Below are 22,271 nucleotides of genomic sequence, written 5' to 3' on the forward strand. Positions count from 1 at the left end.
TTTGACCTATGGTTATTTCGTTACTTGAGAGAGAGAACGAGGGGGGGGGGGGGGAGGGGGGGGAGAGAGAGAGAGAGAGAGAGAGAGAGAGAGAGAGAGAGAGAGAGAGAGAGTTGGCGTGCGGAACCAACTGCTGCCACAGAAAATCAAATACACGTAGTTCCACAAGACCGGACAGTACAAACTAAATGTAAGGACCAAAGCAAAACAGTTTGTCACCATATTAACTCATCACACCTTGTAATTGTTGTATTTGTTGTTCGTAATTATCTTCTTGTTTCGTCATGTCTTCTTTTTCAGCTTGCAGCATGTCATTCTAAAAAAAATAAAGCACTTTTAGAGTGAATCTTAGTCATATAATAATTTATTCGCCGTAAACATAAAGTTCATAGGCACACAAACATTTGTTTTTAAAATAAATTTTATTGCCCCATAAACCATTCGATAATGTCAGGATTGGGGGCCCTGAAATCATTACTCACAGTATAAGTGTTATACATACACATATAGCACCTTTATAACATTACATATACATGTACATATATACATATTTATTACACACCAGTGTAAAATATTACTCATGTCATAACAATCACTCAATATCTAACAAGTGTAATATTGGTGTGACGTAGATCACTTGCTGACCCATTTCGTAGAAAAATAACGTGTAGTACATATGTAGGTCTCGACATCTGCTTTGTGGCTTGTGTGCAGTTGGTTTGTAATAAATAAAATACTATACTCGCTTGTCTGTCATACCACTTTTACTCGCTCGTCATATACCAAAACTGTTCACCCATTTCATAAAAATGGTATGACCGGCAAGCTCGTTTAGTATTCTATATGCATGTATTAAAAATACTATTACTAATAAAATAATAATAATACTAATAATAATACTAATAATACTAATAATAATAATAAAGAATAAACCCAATATACATATACCGGTACCTCTACATTACAGGTTTCATATTGACAGATAAAAAGTAAAAGAGGGTGATAGAATAAAGAAAAAAAAACCCATCACATAATTATACATACACATAATACATTATCCATAGTTTATTATACAATTATACATACACATATTAAAGATTAACCATAATCCACCATATATTCATCACATAATAATACATTGCAGTACATTGTGGATAGTGATACGTAGATGTATTATAAATATAAATGATCTTTTCTCTGAATTGTTGCTGCTAATAAATAGTTACACAATGTTGTTAACTGCTTTACATTATTAATGGACAGTAATTGTGTTAACTTAAGTGAAGATGGTCGGGTATAATATATATATATATATACTAGCGGAAAAAAGTAACAGTGTAACTTGAAACATCAGATAAAATTAACACGGCTCAATATTTTAGCCTGATGTTTTGCACAGTTGACCAGTGAACGCACCGCCACACAATCGCGGGGTCAATTCCGTATTGGCACGTGCCGTTTCGCTTCTTGGACATGGGTCTGTTTTTCAAGGTTTTTCCGCCCAACATTTTACTGCTCCAGCTTTTGTCGACTTTGCTACTGTCGGGTCATTGTTTGGCAACCGGTGGAACAGAAAAGCAGGTTTTTTCGGTTGAAAGTGGTCGTAGAGCAATGCCCAGGCTAAATGTAAATGACCGCCTTCGCGCAATTGGTATGATCCAGGCTGAAATGCTCCATTGCGCTGTTGCTACGCAATTTGGTGTCAACATAAACACTATTCAGGCTTTGTCGAGACGTTTTCAACAATTTGGTAATGTCAGAGACCGACCACGTGCAGGTCGTCCACGCGTGACGTATCATACCCGACTCGTGCACCTCAGGAATCACTTCCAAACGGAAAGTCTGACAGCGCGGACCATTCCTGGATTGCGTGCCATCAGCCCCAGAACTGTACGGAATCGATTACGTGAACAGCGTATTTGTTCGCGACGTCCGGCTGTCCGTTCAGTTTTGCTAAGACGCCATCGTGTAGCACGTCAGGCTTGGTGTAGAAGACACTTGCGCTTTAATCGCCGACACTGGGCGGGTATTCTGTTTACAGACGAGTCCAGGTTTCACTTAGACAGCAGCGACGGCCGTTCAAGAGTCTATCGTCGTGTTAGAGAACGTTTTAGTGACGCCTGTATTGTGGAGCGACGTGCTTTTGGCGGAGGCAGTGTCATGGTTTGGGGTGGTATCACGTCAACTGGACGAACACCTATTGTGGTCATCGATGGCAATTTGAACGCCGTAGGCTACCGTGACGACATTATCCAGGCTCACGTCATCCCATTTGTGCAAAGACAGCAACGTCACATCACGCTTCAGCAAAGACAACGCTAGACCTCACGTCGCCCGGGTGGTAAGGGATTTCTAGCTCAGCAGAATACCGATGGTGTTGCAGTGGCCTGCAGTCTCACCCGATCTTGCACCAATCGAGCATGTCTGGTTTGAGATGCAACGTCGTGTACGTGCGCTGCCTAACCAGCCGGTGACGTTGGCAGCGCTGGGTCAGTTAGTCCAGATCTGGAACGGCATTCCCCAGGCATTCTTCAACAATTTGGTAGGCTCTATGAGGCGACGGTACCAGGCCTGCATCGACGCAAACCATGGCCATACGCGCTATTAACTTTGTGAACTGATTTTTTACCCCCGTGTCTTTCATCCCCAATACCAATGAAACGACGGATGCTGTGACATTTTAAATGAATTGAAGTTTTGCAGATTTGCCTATTACCATGCTATCTGAAATCGTTTTATGTCTTGAAATTATGTTTTTATCAACATGATAACCATACACAGTTTACTTTTTTTCCGCTAGTATATGCCTGTTTAATATATCATGTCTCGGAGTACTATAAAATAGACCAACAGTGAAACTCATCTTCAACTGCCTGCATGTCGCACAAATTACAGTCTTTCTGATCTTTCAATATTATTATATCTGCCTATTTCTACAGCAAAGCTGTGTGCAGATAGTATATATTTATATAATATGTGTTTATACCTCGAAGCAATAGATTTTTGTAAATAATCAGTTGTAGTTGCAAACATAAATTATCAACAAGATGTTTGTATATTATACAACATTTTGAGGATGTGTCAAGAATAGCATACATGGATTGGGTGAATTGGTCTTTTATTCTTTGTTTAATTTCATTTAATACGGTCTTTTATCACACAATTACGGGTTGGGGGGGGGGGGGGGGGGATACCGCAGGGTGTTATGATTGCTACTTAAGCCAAAACGAGCTTGATTTACCAAAATGTTAAAATTTAAAAGCAGGTTTAAGTGATGTGCAAGTTAATGTAAACAGGGTGTAATAGCCAATGAGAAGGGTCGGCAGCTAAATTGTGATTGTAATGCGACTAATTTGTTATCAAAAAGGAAAGGAATATTTATTTAAGAACTCATCAGCACATTTTCAAATACAGCTATAATATATAGTTATTGCGATACGTGGTCTAGATCGATACAGAAACTATTTGCTATCAGGTTATCCCTTCCTAAATAGTAGCAACGATTTTTTTAAATATACCTTGTCCCTAAGCAGGGCTTCTAGAATTTTTATAAAATCCACTAGCCATAGGATCAGTGATTAAATTTTTTTACTAGCCACGATTAAAAATTCACTAGCACTACTTTACTTTAAGTTAATACAATTTTACTAAATAATAGTAATAATCAGATATGTCACCTAAAGAGGGAGGCAGAGCTTAAAAACACTCACATTTTGGGGGTTGGGGTGGGGGCAGAATATTCACATTTACAAAATAGACTTAACTGCAACATTTGACAAAACAAAATTCACTAGCCGTCGGGCATGGCAATAATAGTTATTTACTAGCCCAACATTGAATACCACTAGCCATGGGAGTGGGGCTACCATAATCTAGAAGCCCTGTCCTAAGATAGTATATACCACGGTCTTTGATATACTAGCCATATGGCATTGGCTGAGACGGGGGAAAAACTCCAAGGTGTGTGATAAAAATAAAATCGTATTTCACATAAGCTAGTACTTCACATTTTGTGGGGCTGGACATAGACCAGTGGTAAAGCTTTCGCTTGGTGCGCGGTTGGTCTAGGATCGATCCCCGTCGGTGGACCCATTGGGCTATTTCTCGTTCCAGCCAGTGCTCCACAACTGGTGTAACAAAGGCCGTGGTATGTACTATCTTGTGTGTGGGGTAGTGCATATAAAAGATCCCTTGCTGCTAATGGAAAAGGGTAGCCCATGAAGCGGCGACAGCGGGTTTCCTCTCTCAATATCTGTGTGGTCCTTAACCATATGTCTGACACCATATAACCGTAAATACAATGTGCTGAGTGCGTCGTTAAATAAAACATTTCCTTCCTTCAATCATATTTTGTTAACAATTACTATAGCAGTATAACAGGCCTTTATAGTCCTACTACTTACTAGTACAAAAATATATTAATCTATTTATGAAAAACTCATTTTGTTTTTACTGAAATTACTGAAGGAATGAAGGCAGGAAGAAAGGAAAGAAGGAATGTTTCATTTAACAACATACTTAGCACATTTCATTACGGTTATATGGCGTTGGACATAGATAATGTGCAGACGCGTGCGCGGGGGTGGGGGGGGGGGACCTAGGGGGTCGAACCCCCCCCCCCCCCCCCTGCTCAAGGCGAAAAATAAATGTCATATCCCGATTTTTTACATTCCTGTGAATGGATATGGAAGTACTGAGATGTTATCGGGCTTCGCCAGACACCTCGACCACCCCCCTGCAAAATATCCTGCGCACGCCCCTGATGTGAGAAGAAACTCGCGGCCGCCATGCAATGGGCTACTCTTTCCGATTAGAAGCAAGGGATATTTCATTTGCATCATCCCACAGACAGGGTAGCACATACCACGGTCGTTTTACAGCAGTTGCGGAGCAGTGGTTGGAACGAGAAATAGTCAAATGGGGATCTATTCTAGATCGACCGCGCATCAGGCAAGCGATTTTGCACTGGGTTACGTCCCACCCCAGAACTGCCTGAAGATAAAAATATACCCCTGATGTGTTATAATTCGGAATGTAACTTGGGCACTAAATAACTCCTTGCGTTCGTTGTTGTGTGCATTGACCAAGAGTGACTTGTCTCGTGACGACTGACCTTTTTATCAATGAGTCAGCGAAACAGTTTGTTTCTTTTCTATACAAAAATTTGATTTATATCGCTATTGCTGTGTTCATTTATTAAAGGCATAAGGCACGTGTCCCTCTATAATGTAAAAATTATGCTGACTTTGCAACATGATATTAATCATGCAAAAAATGACTATAAGTATTATAAATATATTGTTTCACTCTGATTCTGAAAGGCAAAACTGTATGTCTGCACATGACGGAGTCAAAGGTATACTTCATTCACCACTGCTTGTGTGTCGTCAATGAGGACAGCCAATGTTTGGTGTGAGATGCGCATGATTTTCGTGCTTATATCCAATTACGGTTCAAGCACACTGTCTTGGGCACACCTCATATATCTGGGCTGTCTGTCCAGGGTAGTGGGTTAGTGTTTAGTTGTTAGTGGTTAGTGGTTAGTGAGAGAGAGAAGAGGGTGTAGTGGTCTTACACCTAACCATTAGGTATTCATTGAAAGTCGCTCTGGGTGGAAGCCGGTACCGGGCTGTGAACCCAGTACCTACCAGCCTTTTGTCCGATGGCTTAACCACGACACCACCGAGGCCCATTGTGGTTGAGTAGTGTGGGAACTACTGTACTTAGTTGCACGATGACATATTAATTCACCGATCGTTCTGATTGAGGAAGTAGTACCAATGCTATGACGTCACCATATCCCGCGGTTCTGCTTTTTAAAGCGATTTGTGACGGCAGATCAAATTCTCGCTACAAGTTGAGAGATAACGAATTGATTATTGGATGGTTTAACAACACCTTAGTACAAACCAAACATCGGCTATCGGGTGTCGAACAAAGATATACCAGTAGTTTAAAAGCTCATTTATGCTTATTTGAACACTTGAGTGTATTCTCTAGCCAGTGGCGTTGGCAGGGAGGGGGGCACGAGGACCACGCCCGCTCCCCAATTAAACCTTTTTAAAATCATACATACATACAGTGTGGGTCCCCCCCCCCTCCCGCAATATGGGTTGTGTGCCCATTCCCCCCCCCCCCAAAAAAAAAAAACCCCACCCACCCCGCCAGTGTATCTAGCACAATTCGGTTTTATATAATTTTAGAACAAGGCTAAAGCGCACATAGTAGTATTATTAATAGTCCGGCAGCGTACCCTAAACCCAAATTGAGGGTATTATATAATTCCGAAATTTCTGACGACCAGACATTAAGCGGTCGCCAAGTACTGTGTTTATAATCCACAAAGTGTTTCTAAACTTGAAGGCCAAGATATTTAGTTTGATTATTTTGGAGTTTAGGCCACTTATCATATTAGACTTATAAGATGAAAAACACGACAGCAACAGGCAGAAAACAGACAGTCAAAAACATAATCAGCCAGTTTGGGATAAGGGTGTCGGGTTTCTTCGTGTAGGCTTTGTAGCCACTAACGACTTGAAATTTTAAACTTTAGTACTATACATCCAGGCAGTCAAACGACATCATATGAGGGATTATGGTACAATGGGTACTTTACACGGAGTCCGAGTATTTTGACTGTAAGAGAGCTAGACGGACATTTGGAAAGTGATACGCTGTAATGAGAGCGTATAAGCTTCCAAATGTCCGTCTAGCTCTCTTACAGTCAGAAAGGAAATGTTTTATTTAACGACACACTCTACACATTATATTTACGGTTATATGGCGTCGGACATACAAGATTATCAAATAATCTACAGCAATAAGATATTTATAAGTTAGTATTGTAAAACGTATCTAGTGATATTGGTTTCTGTCTATGGCGTATAGGTTCACGGTCTTGAGTTAATCTGTGTTTATTAAAGTGATCAAACGAAAGGTGCATGACATCAGATTTAGAATAACGTGCGCATTTTAGTCATGATACGTAACAACCGCTTTGTTGTCGAAAATTGACACTTTGTTACATAGCCTTTTTCTCACAAAATATATTTTGTCCAATAAATATCCATGTCATAAAATCATTTGATATTTACCATTAGTAACTTGGCTAATAATGTTTTGCTGTCAATGGGTCATTGTTTAACAGCCAACAAGACTTGTATACTTGAGCGTAACGTTTTGATGAGATTTAGTTGAAGTGCGTGACGTCATATTAATGGTGAGACGACTAAATATTGAATTAAAATGTTATTTTAGAAGTGTTATTTGATATTAGTTGTTTTTGTTTTTTTAATATATTAAATATCAACCTCGTCTAGGTTAATCGGTATTTGTCTTGGCAGATCCTAAAAAAAACCACCAATCGTAACGAATCCTCTATATGTTAACTTTTTGTATTCGAAATTCGTGTCATCTTGCATTCAATTGTGTACAACTTATTAGAAATACAACTCAAATATAGAAATGCCGGGCCAAATCAACAGCTGGTTGGCATCTCATATTTTGAGAGCTGGGGTTGGTGGATAGTACAAATCAACAGCTGGTTGGCATCTCATATTTTGAGAGCTGGGGTTGGTGGATAGTACAAATCAACAGCTGGTTGGCATCTCATATTTTCAGAGCTGGGGTTGGTGGACAGCTCCGCCCGTTTTCCCAGATTTTAGCCCTAAGATCACCTTAAGTGCATAGCTACCTTATGCAGTTAAGGTGATCTTAGCGCTAAGATCGCTTCGCGGAACGGGGCCCTGGTGATGGTTGAATTTCTTCCGTTTAAAGCGTCGGAATCTCAAGGTTGTTGTCCGCCGTGACCTCGAATGTGGCCGAGTCACCTCGTTTTGCTAATCTTGGTGCGGCCAGCACGCGGTGATTTAGATAAATGACTTGACAAAAATCCCTTCTGTAACGTTAGCGAGTTAGTAGTGTTTTTGATGATGCCGCTTTACCCACTTTCCCACCATTATATAAACATGTACAGATTAATGCCTCACAGAAGGGGCGGATGCGGAGCGGAGCGGATGATTTTGTCATGCTCATATACCACGAAGGTTTCGAGCATAACCACTGATTAAACAATGTGCTGAGGTGTCGTTAAACACACATTCCTTACCTTTCTTAATAGCCACTGATTAAACAATGTGCTGGGGTGTCATGAAACACACATTCCTTTCCTTTCCTAATAGAAAACATATATTCTTTTCCTTTGCTGAGGTGTCATAAAAAATAAAATAGCGAGAGAATACTACGAGTGACCCTTAAATACCATTTATCTTACTGTAAGTTGTTTTAAAACGTATCTAACGAGTGAATACGAGTTTAAACAACGAGTTGTAAGATAAATGGTATCTAACGGACACGAATGTAGTATTCAGTTTCTTACATATCCTTAAAAAGCTGGCTTAAAATAAATTTAAATGTCTTTTCCAACTAAAACCTATTTACAAGCCCGTGCTTTTGTTTTTTCACTGGATATATGGCATTGGCGATCTGGTCATCACCTAGTAGCAGCCAATCATATGTCTTTAAAATGTTGTCATACATATGTGTGTTAACAGTATGTTATCAAAACTAAAAAATGAAATTATCAACAATCGGTATGTCAGACAAAATAAATAAATAACTTAATTAAAAACAAAAATCCCTTTCCCTTTGTAATTTGTTGTTTGAGTTTTCTAAATCCTTACCGCCGCTTTGTAAGCCTCGTTTTCATCTTCTAGTTGTAGAATTCTTTCACGTAGTTCGCACCTGGATAGGTTTTCAGTATTCGTATCCGGATTGCTTAAGAAAGAAAAAAAATTAGAGAGTAACAAAATATTCATACACATAGGTTTGCAGTGCATACTTGGCCTAAAATAACGCAGCGGAGTGGGTACCGGCTGTTCGTGATTATTGCCTCGTACCTGTTTGCACAATACCGGCCTCGGTGGTGTGGTTAAGCCATCGGACATATGGCTGATAGGTACTGGGTTCGCAGCCTGGTACCGGCTCCCACCAAGAGCGAGTTTTAACGACTTAATGGGTAGGTGTAAGACCACTACACCGACTTCTCTCTCACTAACCAATAACAACTAATTAGTAACTTACTGTCCAGCGCCCCGTTTTACGAAGCGATCTTAGCCCTAAGATTAACTTAAGTGCAAGACTATCTTATGCAGTTAGGGTGATCTTGGCGCTAAGATCGCTTCGTGGAACGGGGCCCTGGACAAACAGCCCAGATAGCTGAGGTATGTGCTCTTATTTGGATTATAAGCATGAAAGTAAGTTGAAATGAATGAAGAATGGTGGGTAGTAAAAATAGGGCACTCACACGACTGGAGTCTAAAACTAAGATTCATTATTTGTTCACTGCGACTGCGGACTCATTAATACGTTTGGGATGTAGTCGAGGAAATCTATGCCCAACTATATGGTATACCCATCACAATATGCAACAGTCATAGCGGTCTTAGTCTCGACCTTAGCGGTAGTTCGGGTTGTTTTGACTACTGATTTGTTGCTCAAGCTACCAGACGTCTAAACCCAGTAGTCCGTCGGGCTACTAGATTTTTCTTCAGTCTTAGACTAATGCAATTAACAGTCTGTTCAGAATTGAGTCAGGAATAACATATTAAAATGTAGATATATAAATTAGTGGAACAGGTAATACTTTAGTTTTTTTAAAGTTATGTAGTCTTAGCACTGACGTCATCAATATTAGATTAGTCCATATTTTTTAGTTTTAATAAACGTAATTCCCAGGGCATTTTGTGCCTAAAGTGGCAACTCATTTGATCTTACATGATAATATAATTTGAGGATGCTGATTTAAAATAAAAAAGGTTACCAGCTGATATTTTCATTAATTATCCAGGAAAATACAAGATGACCGCCACACTATAAAAATGTTTTTTGTTTTACTAAAACATGAAATATAATGTCTAGACTAATTAAAGTGCATTCATAATATTAATAGTTATTCCTAAGAATTGATATATGTTACCTTTGAAGTGTTTTAGTTAGTTATATATAAAATAAATTCAAAATGTCTGCCAATATAACAAACAAACTGTGACGAAATTCTACAACACATTATTATTTCAGTTTCTAGCTGTCTAAATGACATTATTATTTATAAACAACATAAATCTCTGTTTCTTTCGATGAAAATAACCTTTACCCTATTTCTATAAAATATTACATAGAAATTCAAGATGGCCACCATTAATCTACTGCAATAGGAAATGCAATATCTCGGCTTCTAACTGGGATACATTCCTATGTTTTTTATAAGACGAGATTGATATATGATTGGTTTGCAATATTTTAAGCAGTCAAATTTACATAAAATTAGCATAAAAGCAGAAATGACCAATACATTGAAAACTCAAGATTAACAGATGCATTAGTCTTTTCTACTAAAAATTTGGTAAGAATAATACATTGAAAATATAATTACATATAATATTAAAGTTAATAATTTGAACTGAAGTTGGGGGTGACTCCTCATAATGTCAGAGTCATAAAGTTATAATAAACATTTTCGAGAACTTTTTGTTTACTAAATAAAGTGCAGAATAACATTCCAATGCAACAAACAACAGTGATAAAATTAATGACGTACCAAAGACATTTAGAGATTTCTTTAAAGCACTGTGTATGTATTAATTTCTTTAAAGCACCGTGTATGTATTAATTTCTTTAAAGCACTGTGTATGTATTAATTTGTTACATTACCAGAAGAAATGGTATGTCTTTTACTATTATTCAAATTTGATATTTTCGTTGACCCACATTGAAACGTTACAGTATTAGTTTATGTATTTTATTTATAAGTTGACCCACATTGAAACGTTACAGTATTAGTTTATGTATTTGTTTCCTTGTAATACACCATCCTCATTGTTATTTTATGAGTCAGCTAAAACAATAGTTGAAGTCACACATTTCATAACTCTTTATACATCTATTACAAACATTAAAAAATATTGAATGTTTTTGTCACTAGATGTGGCATTATTTATGAAAATATGGGGAGTTTTAATTCATCATAGGTCAATATGTCAATGGAAAAATGTCATCTCACTGCAAGTGTAAATAAAAACAAATCTGATGCAGGAAGTTTCGTTATCATAGTCAACTAAAGCAAGAGCCACACATTTAAAAGCATAATATAAAAAAACCCTGATTAGTATTAAAATATAAGTGGTATGAAATTTGGAAACTATGACTATGGACTAGAATCTAACATAGTGGATATTGTTTTAGACCTTCTAGATTGAAAAAAAACCTTTCAAAATAAAAAAAGGCATTTAGTGACGGGTGGAGGGGAGACAACTTCTCTCTGTCCCCATCTCCGGTCGTGATATGTATTTGCTGGGAAGCCAAGCCAAGCCAACATGTATTTACATGCTCATATACCACTAGAGTTTCGAGCATGTCTGTCCCGGGTCAGGTCTCTGGATAGACAGTGGCCTGACCCGGGACTGTTGGGAAGCAATCAATTTTATTTTTTAATGTTGACGAAGTGTGTCTGTCCGTTCTTTTTATTCATGGCCGCTACCTCATGATACTGATGAAAGCGGGGGTGGGTGGGGTAGCGTGAAGAAAGAAAGAACAACAGGAAATAACATTTCGTGTTTATGTGGTCACGAACAGATGGTTGTTTTTCATGTTTCTATGGTAATGTGCAGATGGGAGTTTTTCATGTTACTATTGTTATACGTACATATGGGAGTTTTTCATGTTACTATTGTTATACGTACACGTGGGAGTTTTTCATGTTACTATTGTTATACGTACACGTGGGAGTTTTTCATGTTACTATTGCTATACGTACAGATGGAAGTTTTTCTCGTCCAGTTCAACACACAGATCTTTGAGAAGTCGACCTTTTCTCGTCAAGTCATATTGGAGTTGTTTGATCTAGAGAAAATATAACATCAGTATAATACTTACAGCAGTGGTATTTGGTTTCATCTAGAGAAAATATTACATCAGTGCAATACTTGCAATCGTGATATTGTCTCTTTAAATATGTAACTGATCTGGTGAAAATATTACATCAGTGCAATACTTACAATCGTGATATTGTCTCTTTAAATATGTAACTGATCTGGTGAAAATATTACATCAGATTAAAACTTACAATCGTGATATTGTCTCTTTAAGTATATAACTGATCTGGTGAAAATAATACATCAGTGTAATACTAGCAATCGTGATATTGTATATTTAAGTATTTAAATACACCACCCCTAAAGAAATAATAAGACACTCAAAAACTGTCTAATCTCCGATACTGCCTTTAATGACGTCAAACGCATGCAATTTATTAGTTTTGACACAAGCCTGTAAACGTTTTGTAAGCACAGGGCCATATTTTAAGTGAGTATCATAACTTAACCACTGTAGGATTACTCGGTTACAGCGTGCGTGGACTTTTACGGGTTTTTCTTTTTACAGTTCAGCATTTCCCTTATTTTTCGCAAACACTTCAAATAATATTTGTCGCATTTATAAGGTGACTTGCACATTTAATTATTCAAAACCACTCAAATATTAAAGTTAACTAAAAGCTATATAATTATATATGAGTGTTTAATTTTATGCAAAACCTCGGTGGTGTCATGGTTAAGCCGTCGGGCATACAGCTGGTATGTACTGGGTTCGCAGCCCGTAACCGTCTCCCATCCAGCGAGTTTTAACGACTCAGTGGGTAAGTGTAAGACAACTACATCCTCTTCTCTCTCACTAACCAACTAACAACTAACCCACTGTCCTGGACAGACCGCGCAGATTGCTGAGGTGTGTGTGTGTGTGTGTGTGTGTGTGTGTGTGTGTGTGTGTGCCCAGAACAGCGTGTTTGAACCTTAATTGGATATAAGCACGAAAAGAAGTTGAAATGAATTAATGAATTTATGCAAAGGAATGATTAAGGGAGCTTAAAGTACTATTTCATACAAATGTCACTGCATTTGAACGATTTATATTCATAAGTTACGGCGTTAATATAATGCGTTTTGCACCTATCGTTACGGTATTTTAATTCGTCAGGTGTGATGATGGATCGGTCGTGTGTAGAATCTGGCAGGTATTAAAACATCAAAAGATCAGAAATAATATGTACTCTGTGTAATGCTAAAGTTATAGAAGATGAATCTCACTATATAACAGTGTCCACAATACAAAGATTTACGTAATAAGTATATAAAACATGTATTATTATAAGCGGCCAAGTGTTTATCGTTTTGTAGATATCAACGACTGGTAACAATAAGGACTTGAAAAACCTATTAAAAAAAACCTAGGAAATATTTAGTGCCAGCGAATTAAATTAGAAATCGGTTCATGCAGGAGGATAGTTAATGCAATAAATGTAACTTATATCACTTTATTTGTCCATGATTATATATAAACCACACCCACCATTGCATAGCTATGTTGTATTATTTATGTTATGTGTTCAGTTGTAAATCTCAAGCCAAGAAATACAGAACTTGAACTTTAACTTGTCGTTCGAAGACGAATCAACGTGGGGCGGGACGTAACCCAGTGGTAAAGCGCTCGCTTGATGCGCAGTCAGTTTGGGATTCCCGTCGGTGGGCCCATTGGGCTATTTCTCGTTACAACCAGTGCACCGCGACTGATATATCAAAGACCGTGGTATGTGCTATCCTGTCTGTGGGATGGTGCGTATAAAATATCCCTTGTTGCTAATTGAAAAATGTAGCTGGTTTCCTCTAAGACTACATGTCAACATGACCAAATGTTTGACATCCAATAGCCGATTATTAATAAATCAATGTGCTCTAGTTGTGTCGTTAAAAAAACAAAACTTTTTAACTATAAGAATCCACGTCGATTGTTATCGCTAATGAGACAAACATCAGACGCGTGTGCAGGAATTTTAGCAGGAAAGGGTCTAGACAAGCAACCGTAGTTTATGGGGGGGGGGGGGGGGGGGGGGGGGGTCACCCACGGAAAATATATTGAAACAATATATTGAAAAGAAAACAAACAAACATAAAACAAAAACAAACACGTGTCAGTATTTTATAAACGGCAAGTGGCCACTATGCGAAAGTATGAATAATTCATGTGTGTTTGTCTGTCTGTCTGTCTGTCTGTCTGTTTGTTTGGTTTTGTTTGTTTGTGTTAGTGCTTGTTTGGTGTTTTGTTTTTGTTTTTTGTAACTTCTTTTTGTTGTTGCTTTTGTTTTTGTTAATGTGGTTGTTGTTTTCTTTTTCTTTTGTTGGTTTGGTAGTGTTTTGGTGTGTGTGTGTTGTTGTTGTTGTTGTAGTTTTGTGTGTTTGGTGTTTTGTTTTTGTTTTCTGTTGTTGTTGTTTGTTTGGGTTGTTTTTGGTGTTTTATTGTTATTCTTGTTGTTTTTATTTTAGTTGTTTAGTTTTCTTTTAATATTTCCTAAGCAAAGTTATATGTATTCATTGAATGAAACAGAAAGAAAACATTCTGTGATGTCAAATGTTTCATGTTAGTAGACGTTCAAATCCAAATATTATTTTGAACTTTGCTCATTTTAAAGTGTATGGCATATGCTTGTTTCTATACTTATTGTTAACAGAGGTTTAACCAGCAGAATCGTGACGTAAATTTTAGACAAAACATTTGTATATAGTACATGATGTCTGCGTGAAAAATGAGGACAAAGTATCTGACATAACCACGTGATATACGAAACATATCTACCGGTGGGCCAATGACGTCACTTACCGTTTCGGTATTTTCCAAGTAAAGTTTTTCGTGACTGGCACACTGATCCCTCAACGACTGGTTCTCTTCATAAAGTTGCAGCAATATGGCCGTGCTGTCCCGAACTATTTCGTCTTTCTGTGATAACCCAAAATATGAATTTGGCTGTGACAGACCCATGTTTTTAAACACTAAGGTATATGTTTCACTATTAGAGCCATATATGATTATTGAAATCAAACATTACTTATATATTTTATTGTTTAGATTATCCACGTCCATACATCCGAAGTGTTTCTGGTCATCCTGGTGTTTCTAATACCATGAAATGCATTTTCATATTTTCAAAAACGCACCTACTTCTGAGAGGTAATGGCTATGTAGACGAACTCAGTTATATTTTTAAAGAGTATTTCCCTGTTTTAAAGTCACGGACACGTGTTTCAATCTGTTGTAACTCTATCCAAATGTGTTACGGGTTTTACAGCACATTAACCAAACTTGGTGTCCATTTTCACGGGTTGAAACTAAGATCTTCGACTTTAATAGTTTTAAAGTATACTAGTAAATATTAAAGTCGCCATCATTCCTACAATTAAACGACAAAGAGTTTACAAACAAAACTGAAGTACACTGTATATATACAAACAAAATATACACAGGTCGAAATATAACTGCAACATCGGGAGAGGGAGGTTTATATTAATTTCGTTTCCAACTGGGAGTGATGTCGTGGTTAAGCCATCGGACGTAAGGCTGGTAGGTACAGGGTTCGCAGCCCGATACCGGCTCCCACCCAGAGTGAGTTTTAACGACTCAATGGGTTGGTGTAAAACCACTACACACTCTTCTCTTTCACTAACCAATAACAACTAACCCACTGTCCTGGACAGACAGCCCAGATAGATGAGGTGTGTGCCCAGTACAGCGTGCTTAAACCTTAATTGGATATAAACACGAACATGACACGAACTGGGAGTAACACATTTTCAGAGTTCAGAGTTGAGGGCAACCGTCCCGCTTCTAACGCCTATGATATAGGCCCCTACTACTAATATATTTTTTGAAAAGGAACTCTTCAATCCACACGCACATCGAAAACCGTCTCTGTGTGGACTGACCTGTTTAAAACAGACAACTGTTTATATAAGATACTCGTATATTTAAACGTAAATATACTCTTTTTTTTCTCTTTTCTTTTATTGTCCCAGAAGAATACGTAGTGTTAGGGTTGGGGCCCTAAATGACTACTACAATACATAGCATATATATATATTAGTAGTAACATATACAGGTAATTACATAGACCTATTTAGTATGAAGAAATATTATTTAAACTCCTCTAGGGCACTGACCTAAATTGAAAAGAAAGATAGAGAAAAAAGAAAAGAATAAAAAGAAAAGAAAAAAGAAATAAGAAACGAAAGAAGGAACAGAGTTACTTCGTGCATAATTGCGCATATATGACAGTATATTCACAGAGATACCCACATACATAAATGCATACACATATTATACATGTACATATATTCACAGATGTACCCACATCTACCAGAAAATATATACGGAAGAAATGAAATTAAAAGTATTATATTTGTTCTAAAATGTAGTCTGAATTTTGTTTTCAAACAAGCTGTTTCCATGTCGAGATTATCTTTAAGTCTCAATAAAATAGTTTTTGCCACGTTGCCCATTAATTATTAAATACATCGTATATACAAGTTTTTAAAAGAATATATCTTTCAATTTCAAATTTATGTTGCATTATGCCATGCACAGCGTTAATACTTAAACATTTCTTTTGTATTTTCATACTGTATATATAATATTTTATATTAATTATTAGCCAGTTTATAAAATCGCTTTTATTATTATTTATCAAACCAAACATTATAATAATTTTATGAAAATGAATTATAGTTCCTGTTCAAGTAAATATCCAATCTGTTACTGCTTCCCATAAAGTGTGTACCTTATCGCAATCGAAAAATAAATGTTGTATTGTTTCAGGAAAATTATTACAGAAGTTACATATATCAGAATCAGTGTAGTTAATCTTGTATAGAAAAGTATTAGTAGCTAATATGTTTTGCAGTAATCTATACTGAAACCATCGAAGGCTAGAATCTTTCACACATCGAATGGTAAAGCATAATATTTTTCCCAGTCAGTTTGTTCAAATAAAAAGCCTTCATTACTATATTTTATCTGTCCTTTTGGCTTTACATACTGAAAGTTTAAAATGTCATACATATCTCTGCACCCTTTTTTACTTTTTAATAATAGTTGCAGTTTTAAAGGGTATATAGGATTTTTCACTGTGTTAAAATGATCGTCTTTTAACTGATCTAATTTATATATAAATGATTTGACAGCATTTATTAATGATGCATAGTTGATAACATTTGTAGTTATATGGTATTTTTCAACAAACTGGTCATATATTAAAAACATTCCATTTTCGTCTAATAAATCGTTTATAAAAATAATGTTTTTACCAATATAGGTTTTATACAAAAATGGTTTATGATCTATTAACATTTTACTGTTAAGCCATATATTTTTTCCAAGTATGTCTTCTACATTATTCGGATTTTGTTTTTGTTGTATTTCTGCCCAATTTTCCAGAGTATCTTACCAAAACATATTTTCATGTGCAATGTTTTACGAACAATAAAATTATCCCCATATAAGATTAGATCCTTTGTGGATATACCTGTAACTGATTTAAATAGGCTTATCCATTTTAGGTTTTCTTGAAACAATCTTCGAACCCATACACATTTTAAAGCTATAAGAAAATTATCTATATTTATTATTTTTATACCACCATTTTTGTAGTCTTGTGTTATTAATGTTTTATCTTTTCTGGTTTATTCTCCCAAATAAATTTAAAAAATAATGTATTCAGATGTTTTATAACTTTTTCGTTTGGGTTTGGTAATACCATTAAAAGGTGTGTTAACTTCGGTATTACTAAGGCTTTTAGAACCGTGACTCACCCTAAAACAGTTAATTTTCTCACTGACCATATTTTTATTAACTTTTGCATTTCTAATATTTTAGGGTCAAATATGCTTAATAAATAACCTATTTTTTATTTAAGTTATTTATAAAATATATTACTTATTATTTAATGTATATCATCCATGGAAAAGCGCATATAAAAGATCCCTACCATTCTATAAGTCTAGATTATTTGGCGATAACGGGTTTCATCTCTTACTAACAACAGCATGTGCTAATATAACCGTGTGTTAAACTCTAAATGTGCTGATGATTTTTCGCTAAACAAAAATTCATTTAATTTTTCTTTTTTACTTGTTTTCTTTTCTTTTTTTTCTTTTATTATATATTTTTAAAATTTATTTTAATTTTATTTTTATTCATTCATTCATTCATTCATTCATTAATCCATTAATCCATTCATTATTATTATTATTCATAATTATTATTTTGTTAGATACGATGACGTGACCTCAACGTTGTACAAGCTAATGCTTGACAATAACAAAGTGTTTATAGCGTCTACAAACAATACACACTGATATTACATTTTCAATGTCAACAATACGTTTGGCCGTGTGCTACTGAACTTTATCTTTCGCCATCTGGAATGCCCCAAATCACAAATCGATGACCCGAATGAGTTTCCGACGTTGTTCGGGTGGTTCCGTACATTGACAAACCAGCTCTCTTAGAAATGTGGTTATTTTTAATGGGTTAAGTGCAATACTAACATTGCACGAGTTTTATCTTAGGGTGGGGGACTCCAGGTTGCCTCTAAGCATCCTTTTAACTAGTCTTTAAATTATGGTGCATGTACCAAAACGTTTAACATCTTGAACTATGAGCAAGTTGAATGTAAGTGAAATGTATTGCATAACAATTACATATTATATTACATACATAGGCGTACGGGCTCCCATTTTTTGTATGGGGGCAGGCTGTTTTTTGTCCGAATTAAACAAAACTGCCCGAATTTGGATATCAACGTGTTTTTGTTTTTTTATTAGCATTGCTGCCAAACAGCTATATAGTGTTGCAAACGAATCACAAGGCATTTTTACATGGACTACAATCAATTTTGCGGGCAAAAAGGCCACAGTACTGTTCAGCGCATTTTGCCCGAATATCGCAATCATTTATACTCGAATCTGAGGGGCATTGCTCCTCCCACCCCGGTCCCTGTCTCATTCGCTTGTGAACTCTAAATCCATCTCAAATCTCTGTTTATAATATCTGACATGAATACAACATAAAACAATTATTTTAATAAATTATCTTTTCTTAATGCTGACAGTAAATCTGTGGTTCTCTTTAAGCAAAGGTTTGTAAAGCACAGGTAAACTATGACATTTCTTTTCATTAGAAGAGCTTTATAATAGGTATACAAACGTCCTCCTACCAGTTACAAAATATCATTTCCACATCATTTTCCACTCACCGATAATCTTCTGAGGGCGAGAATTGACGTCAGAATATCAGAATCATCCACGTGGTCATTGTGAGCTGCAATATTAATAAAACTCGTGTTACACACTCGCATCACACAGAGGTATCACACAAACGTATCACACAATCATATCATACACTCGCATCTCACACTCGCATCTCACAACCGCATCTCACAGTCATATCACACACTCTCGTCTCACACTCGCATCTCAGTCATATCACACACTCTCGTGTCACCTTCGCATCTCACAGTCATATCACACACTCGCGTCTCACATTCGTATCTCACAGTTGCATGACACACTCATCTCACAGTCATATCACACAGATGTATCAGTCATATCACAGTGATATAACACAGACGTATCAGTCATATCACAATGATATAACACAGATGTATCAGTCATATCACAATGATATAAAACAGATGTATCAGTCATATCACAATGATATAACACAGATGTATCAGTCATATCACAATGATATAACACGGATGTATCAGTCATATCACACAAGCAGATCCCATGTAGGCTACGTTTTACACTCGTATTACATTCGCATTTAAACTGAACTTTATTTACACTCTAATCGTAATTCAACGGCATATGACGTATATTGTAAAACATATAAGCAAATAAATAAATGACAAGATGGTACATTCGTCATAATAATAATGTACATCTGATATTCATATATGTTAAAAAAAAGTGTATATCTATGGGTTCATATTTGCATTTGAAAAAATACATTGTATATACAAATAAAATAAAATCGTAAAAACATAGATTTCAGACTTATGAATATTCATAATTTGTGTTTTTATAGATTGCTAACTTTATGAGAATAACAGTTTTTGTTTACAGTCAAATAGCATTCTAAATTTGTAAACATTTGGTCTAGACTGGCAACACTGTGGCATAAAGTCTTTTTCTTTCATCTTTACAAAAAGAACATCACGTTATATAATGAAATCCATCACCAATTTCGTTTATTTTTACATACAGAGAGCATGTTCTATTTGTCAAAGGTGTTTTTTCCACCTGCCTTTTTCAATAGGAAGATAATGATTCGAGAGTCGAAAGTGTAATAATGGTAACAAATGCTGTTTTTCTTCTATAGATTGGTTAAATATGTATCGAATACAATATTTGATTTAAACAGTCTGTTATTGTTATGTAATTGTTCCATGTTTGGCGAAACAAAATAAATTCTGCTCTCTGGTCAAGGCGTGCGTCGATTTTGACCCTCGCGCGTAAAATGTTTTTCTAAATTTCCCGCAATATAACACCGACTTTTGTAGGAGTAACCTGTGGTTGTACAGAACCCCCCGTGCTACTGTTTTAGAAAATATTTTGGATACCAAGGTAAAGGAGGGTGCACCGTGTGTGTGTGTGTGTGTGTGTGTGTGTGTGTGTGTGTGTCCACCTTTTCTGTGCAATCCATACTTTAAAAAACAAACAGAGAAAAAAACAGAAAGAAAAAAAGAAGCCGCATCAATTCTAGAACTTTAGTCTGACCAGAAACCAACGTTTTTGAGGGGGTGGGGGGTGGGGTGGGGTGTGTGTGTGTGTGTGGGGGGGGGGGGGGCTTTGTAAGAACTTATCCTATAATGTTACAAAAATTATTCTTTTTAATATTTTATTGTCCCCAGCTCATTTTGACGATGCCAGGGTTGAGGTGCCCTGATTCATAGCCTCACAGAAAATGAATTAAATTATACACGCTAAATACTGGGAGTACATACACATTGTGGCAGTATGCTGATTATAGTAATAGTAATACTTATACAAATAATGCAGATGATGATATATTTAATATTAATGCATATGTACATGTAGATAGTAATATTAATAACACATTATAAATGGCTAGTTAATAGAAATATATTTAAATAGGCTGGTTGATGTAATGGGGACATAAAATAAATATATAAGTTTAGAAAGAAGGATTGTTAAAAAGAAAAGCTATAGTAGTAATTATAGTGATAAGTAATGATGTCAAAATTCACGCCAAGCGCTCGCTTGGTAATTGTTTCTATTTTCTTCCATCAAATTACTTTCTTGACTGAATAGTCGTTTCCATGGTGCCCAAATTGTATTATACTCTTCATATTTACAGTTTTTAAAAAGAATATATTTTTCTATTTCGTATTTATTTTGTAAAAGGTTTTGAGCAGCTATTATATTTATTTCTTTTTTTTTCGATTTTTGTCTTGTATATATAATATTTAATATTTATTAACAGCCAGTTTATAAATATGTCTTTTATATCGCCTATTTGTCCAAATAAAATAATTGTTTTATTTAATTTTATTCGAATTCCTTTTTTGTTTAAAATCCAATTTACAACAGCATGCCACAGATCAGTCACTTTATTACAATAGTAAAATAAATGTGTTAATGTTTCTGGTGAACTGCCACAGAACGTACATTCATTGGTATCTATGTATTTAATTTTATGTAAAAAAGTATTAGTTGTTAGTATCTGGTGTATAATTATGTATTGAAACCATATCAAAGTTGTATCCTTGAGACTTATACATGTAAAAGGCACTTTATAATAGTTTCCCCATTCTTTTGAATCAAAAGCAAAACCTTGGTTTCTACATCTTATTTGTGATGTTGGTGTAATAATTTCGTGATTTAATCATTTATACATGTCTTTAATACCTGTTTGACTTTTAAGAATAATATTAAATTTTACCGGAAATACAGGATTAGTTAACAATGTAAAGTGGCCATTTCTAACATTGTCTGCTTTATTTATAAATGTCTTAATGCTGTTTATAAGCGATGAATATTCTAAAAAGTGTGAGTTTACGTTATATATTTTCTTTAATTTCTCAAATGTAAAGAAATTTCCATCTTCATCAAGAAGATCGTTTATAAATATTATTCCCTTTTCTAAAAAATTTTTATAACAGAATGGTTTTGCATTTATTCTTATATTGCTGTTGTACCAAATATTTGAGCTTAAAATGTCTTCTATTTTTTCCAAAATTTGTTTTTGTTGAATTAACTCCCAACTGTATAAGACATCTTTCCAAAACATGTGTTTTAATTTCTTTCTTTTTATATTCAAATAATAATCTCCATTTATTACAACGTCTCTATTGGATAAGTTAGTAG

At 35.8% G+C, this 22,271-nt stretch overlaps 1 protein-coding gene across 1 annotated transcript in view; it reads right to left on the reverse strand.

The window, feature by feature from the left end:
* The window catches only part of LOC121387467, a 42,359-nt gene that overhangs the window by 16,494 nt on the left and 3,594 nt on the right, over nucleotides 1–22,271 (reverse strand). The window contains exons 2-6 of the mRNA XM_041518591.1: nucleotides 19,133–19,197; nucleotides 14,707–14,823; nucleotides 11,813–11,898; nucleotides 8,682–8,775; nucleotides 238–316 (exon numbers count right to left, since the gene is read on the reverse strand). Coding sequence (XP_041374525.1) covers nucleotides 238–316; nucleotides 8,682–8,775; nucleotides 11,813–11,898; nucleotides 14,707–14,823; nucleotides 19,133–19,197 — 441 coding nt within the window. The remainder of the gene's footprint in view (nucleotides 1–237; nucleotides 317–8,681; nucleotides 8,776–11,812; nucleotides 11,899–14,706; nucleotides 14,824–19,132; nucleotides 19,198–22,271) is intronic.

The sequence above is a fragment of the Gigantopelta aegis genome, chromosome 13, assembly GCF_016097555.1.
Source record: "Gigantopelta aegis isolate Gae_Host chromosome 13, Gae_host_genome, whole genome shotgun sequence".
NCBI lineage: Eukaryota > Metazoa > Mollusca > Gastropoda > Neomphalida > Peltospiridae > Gigantopelta > Gigantopelta aegis.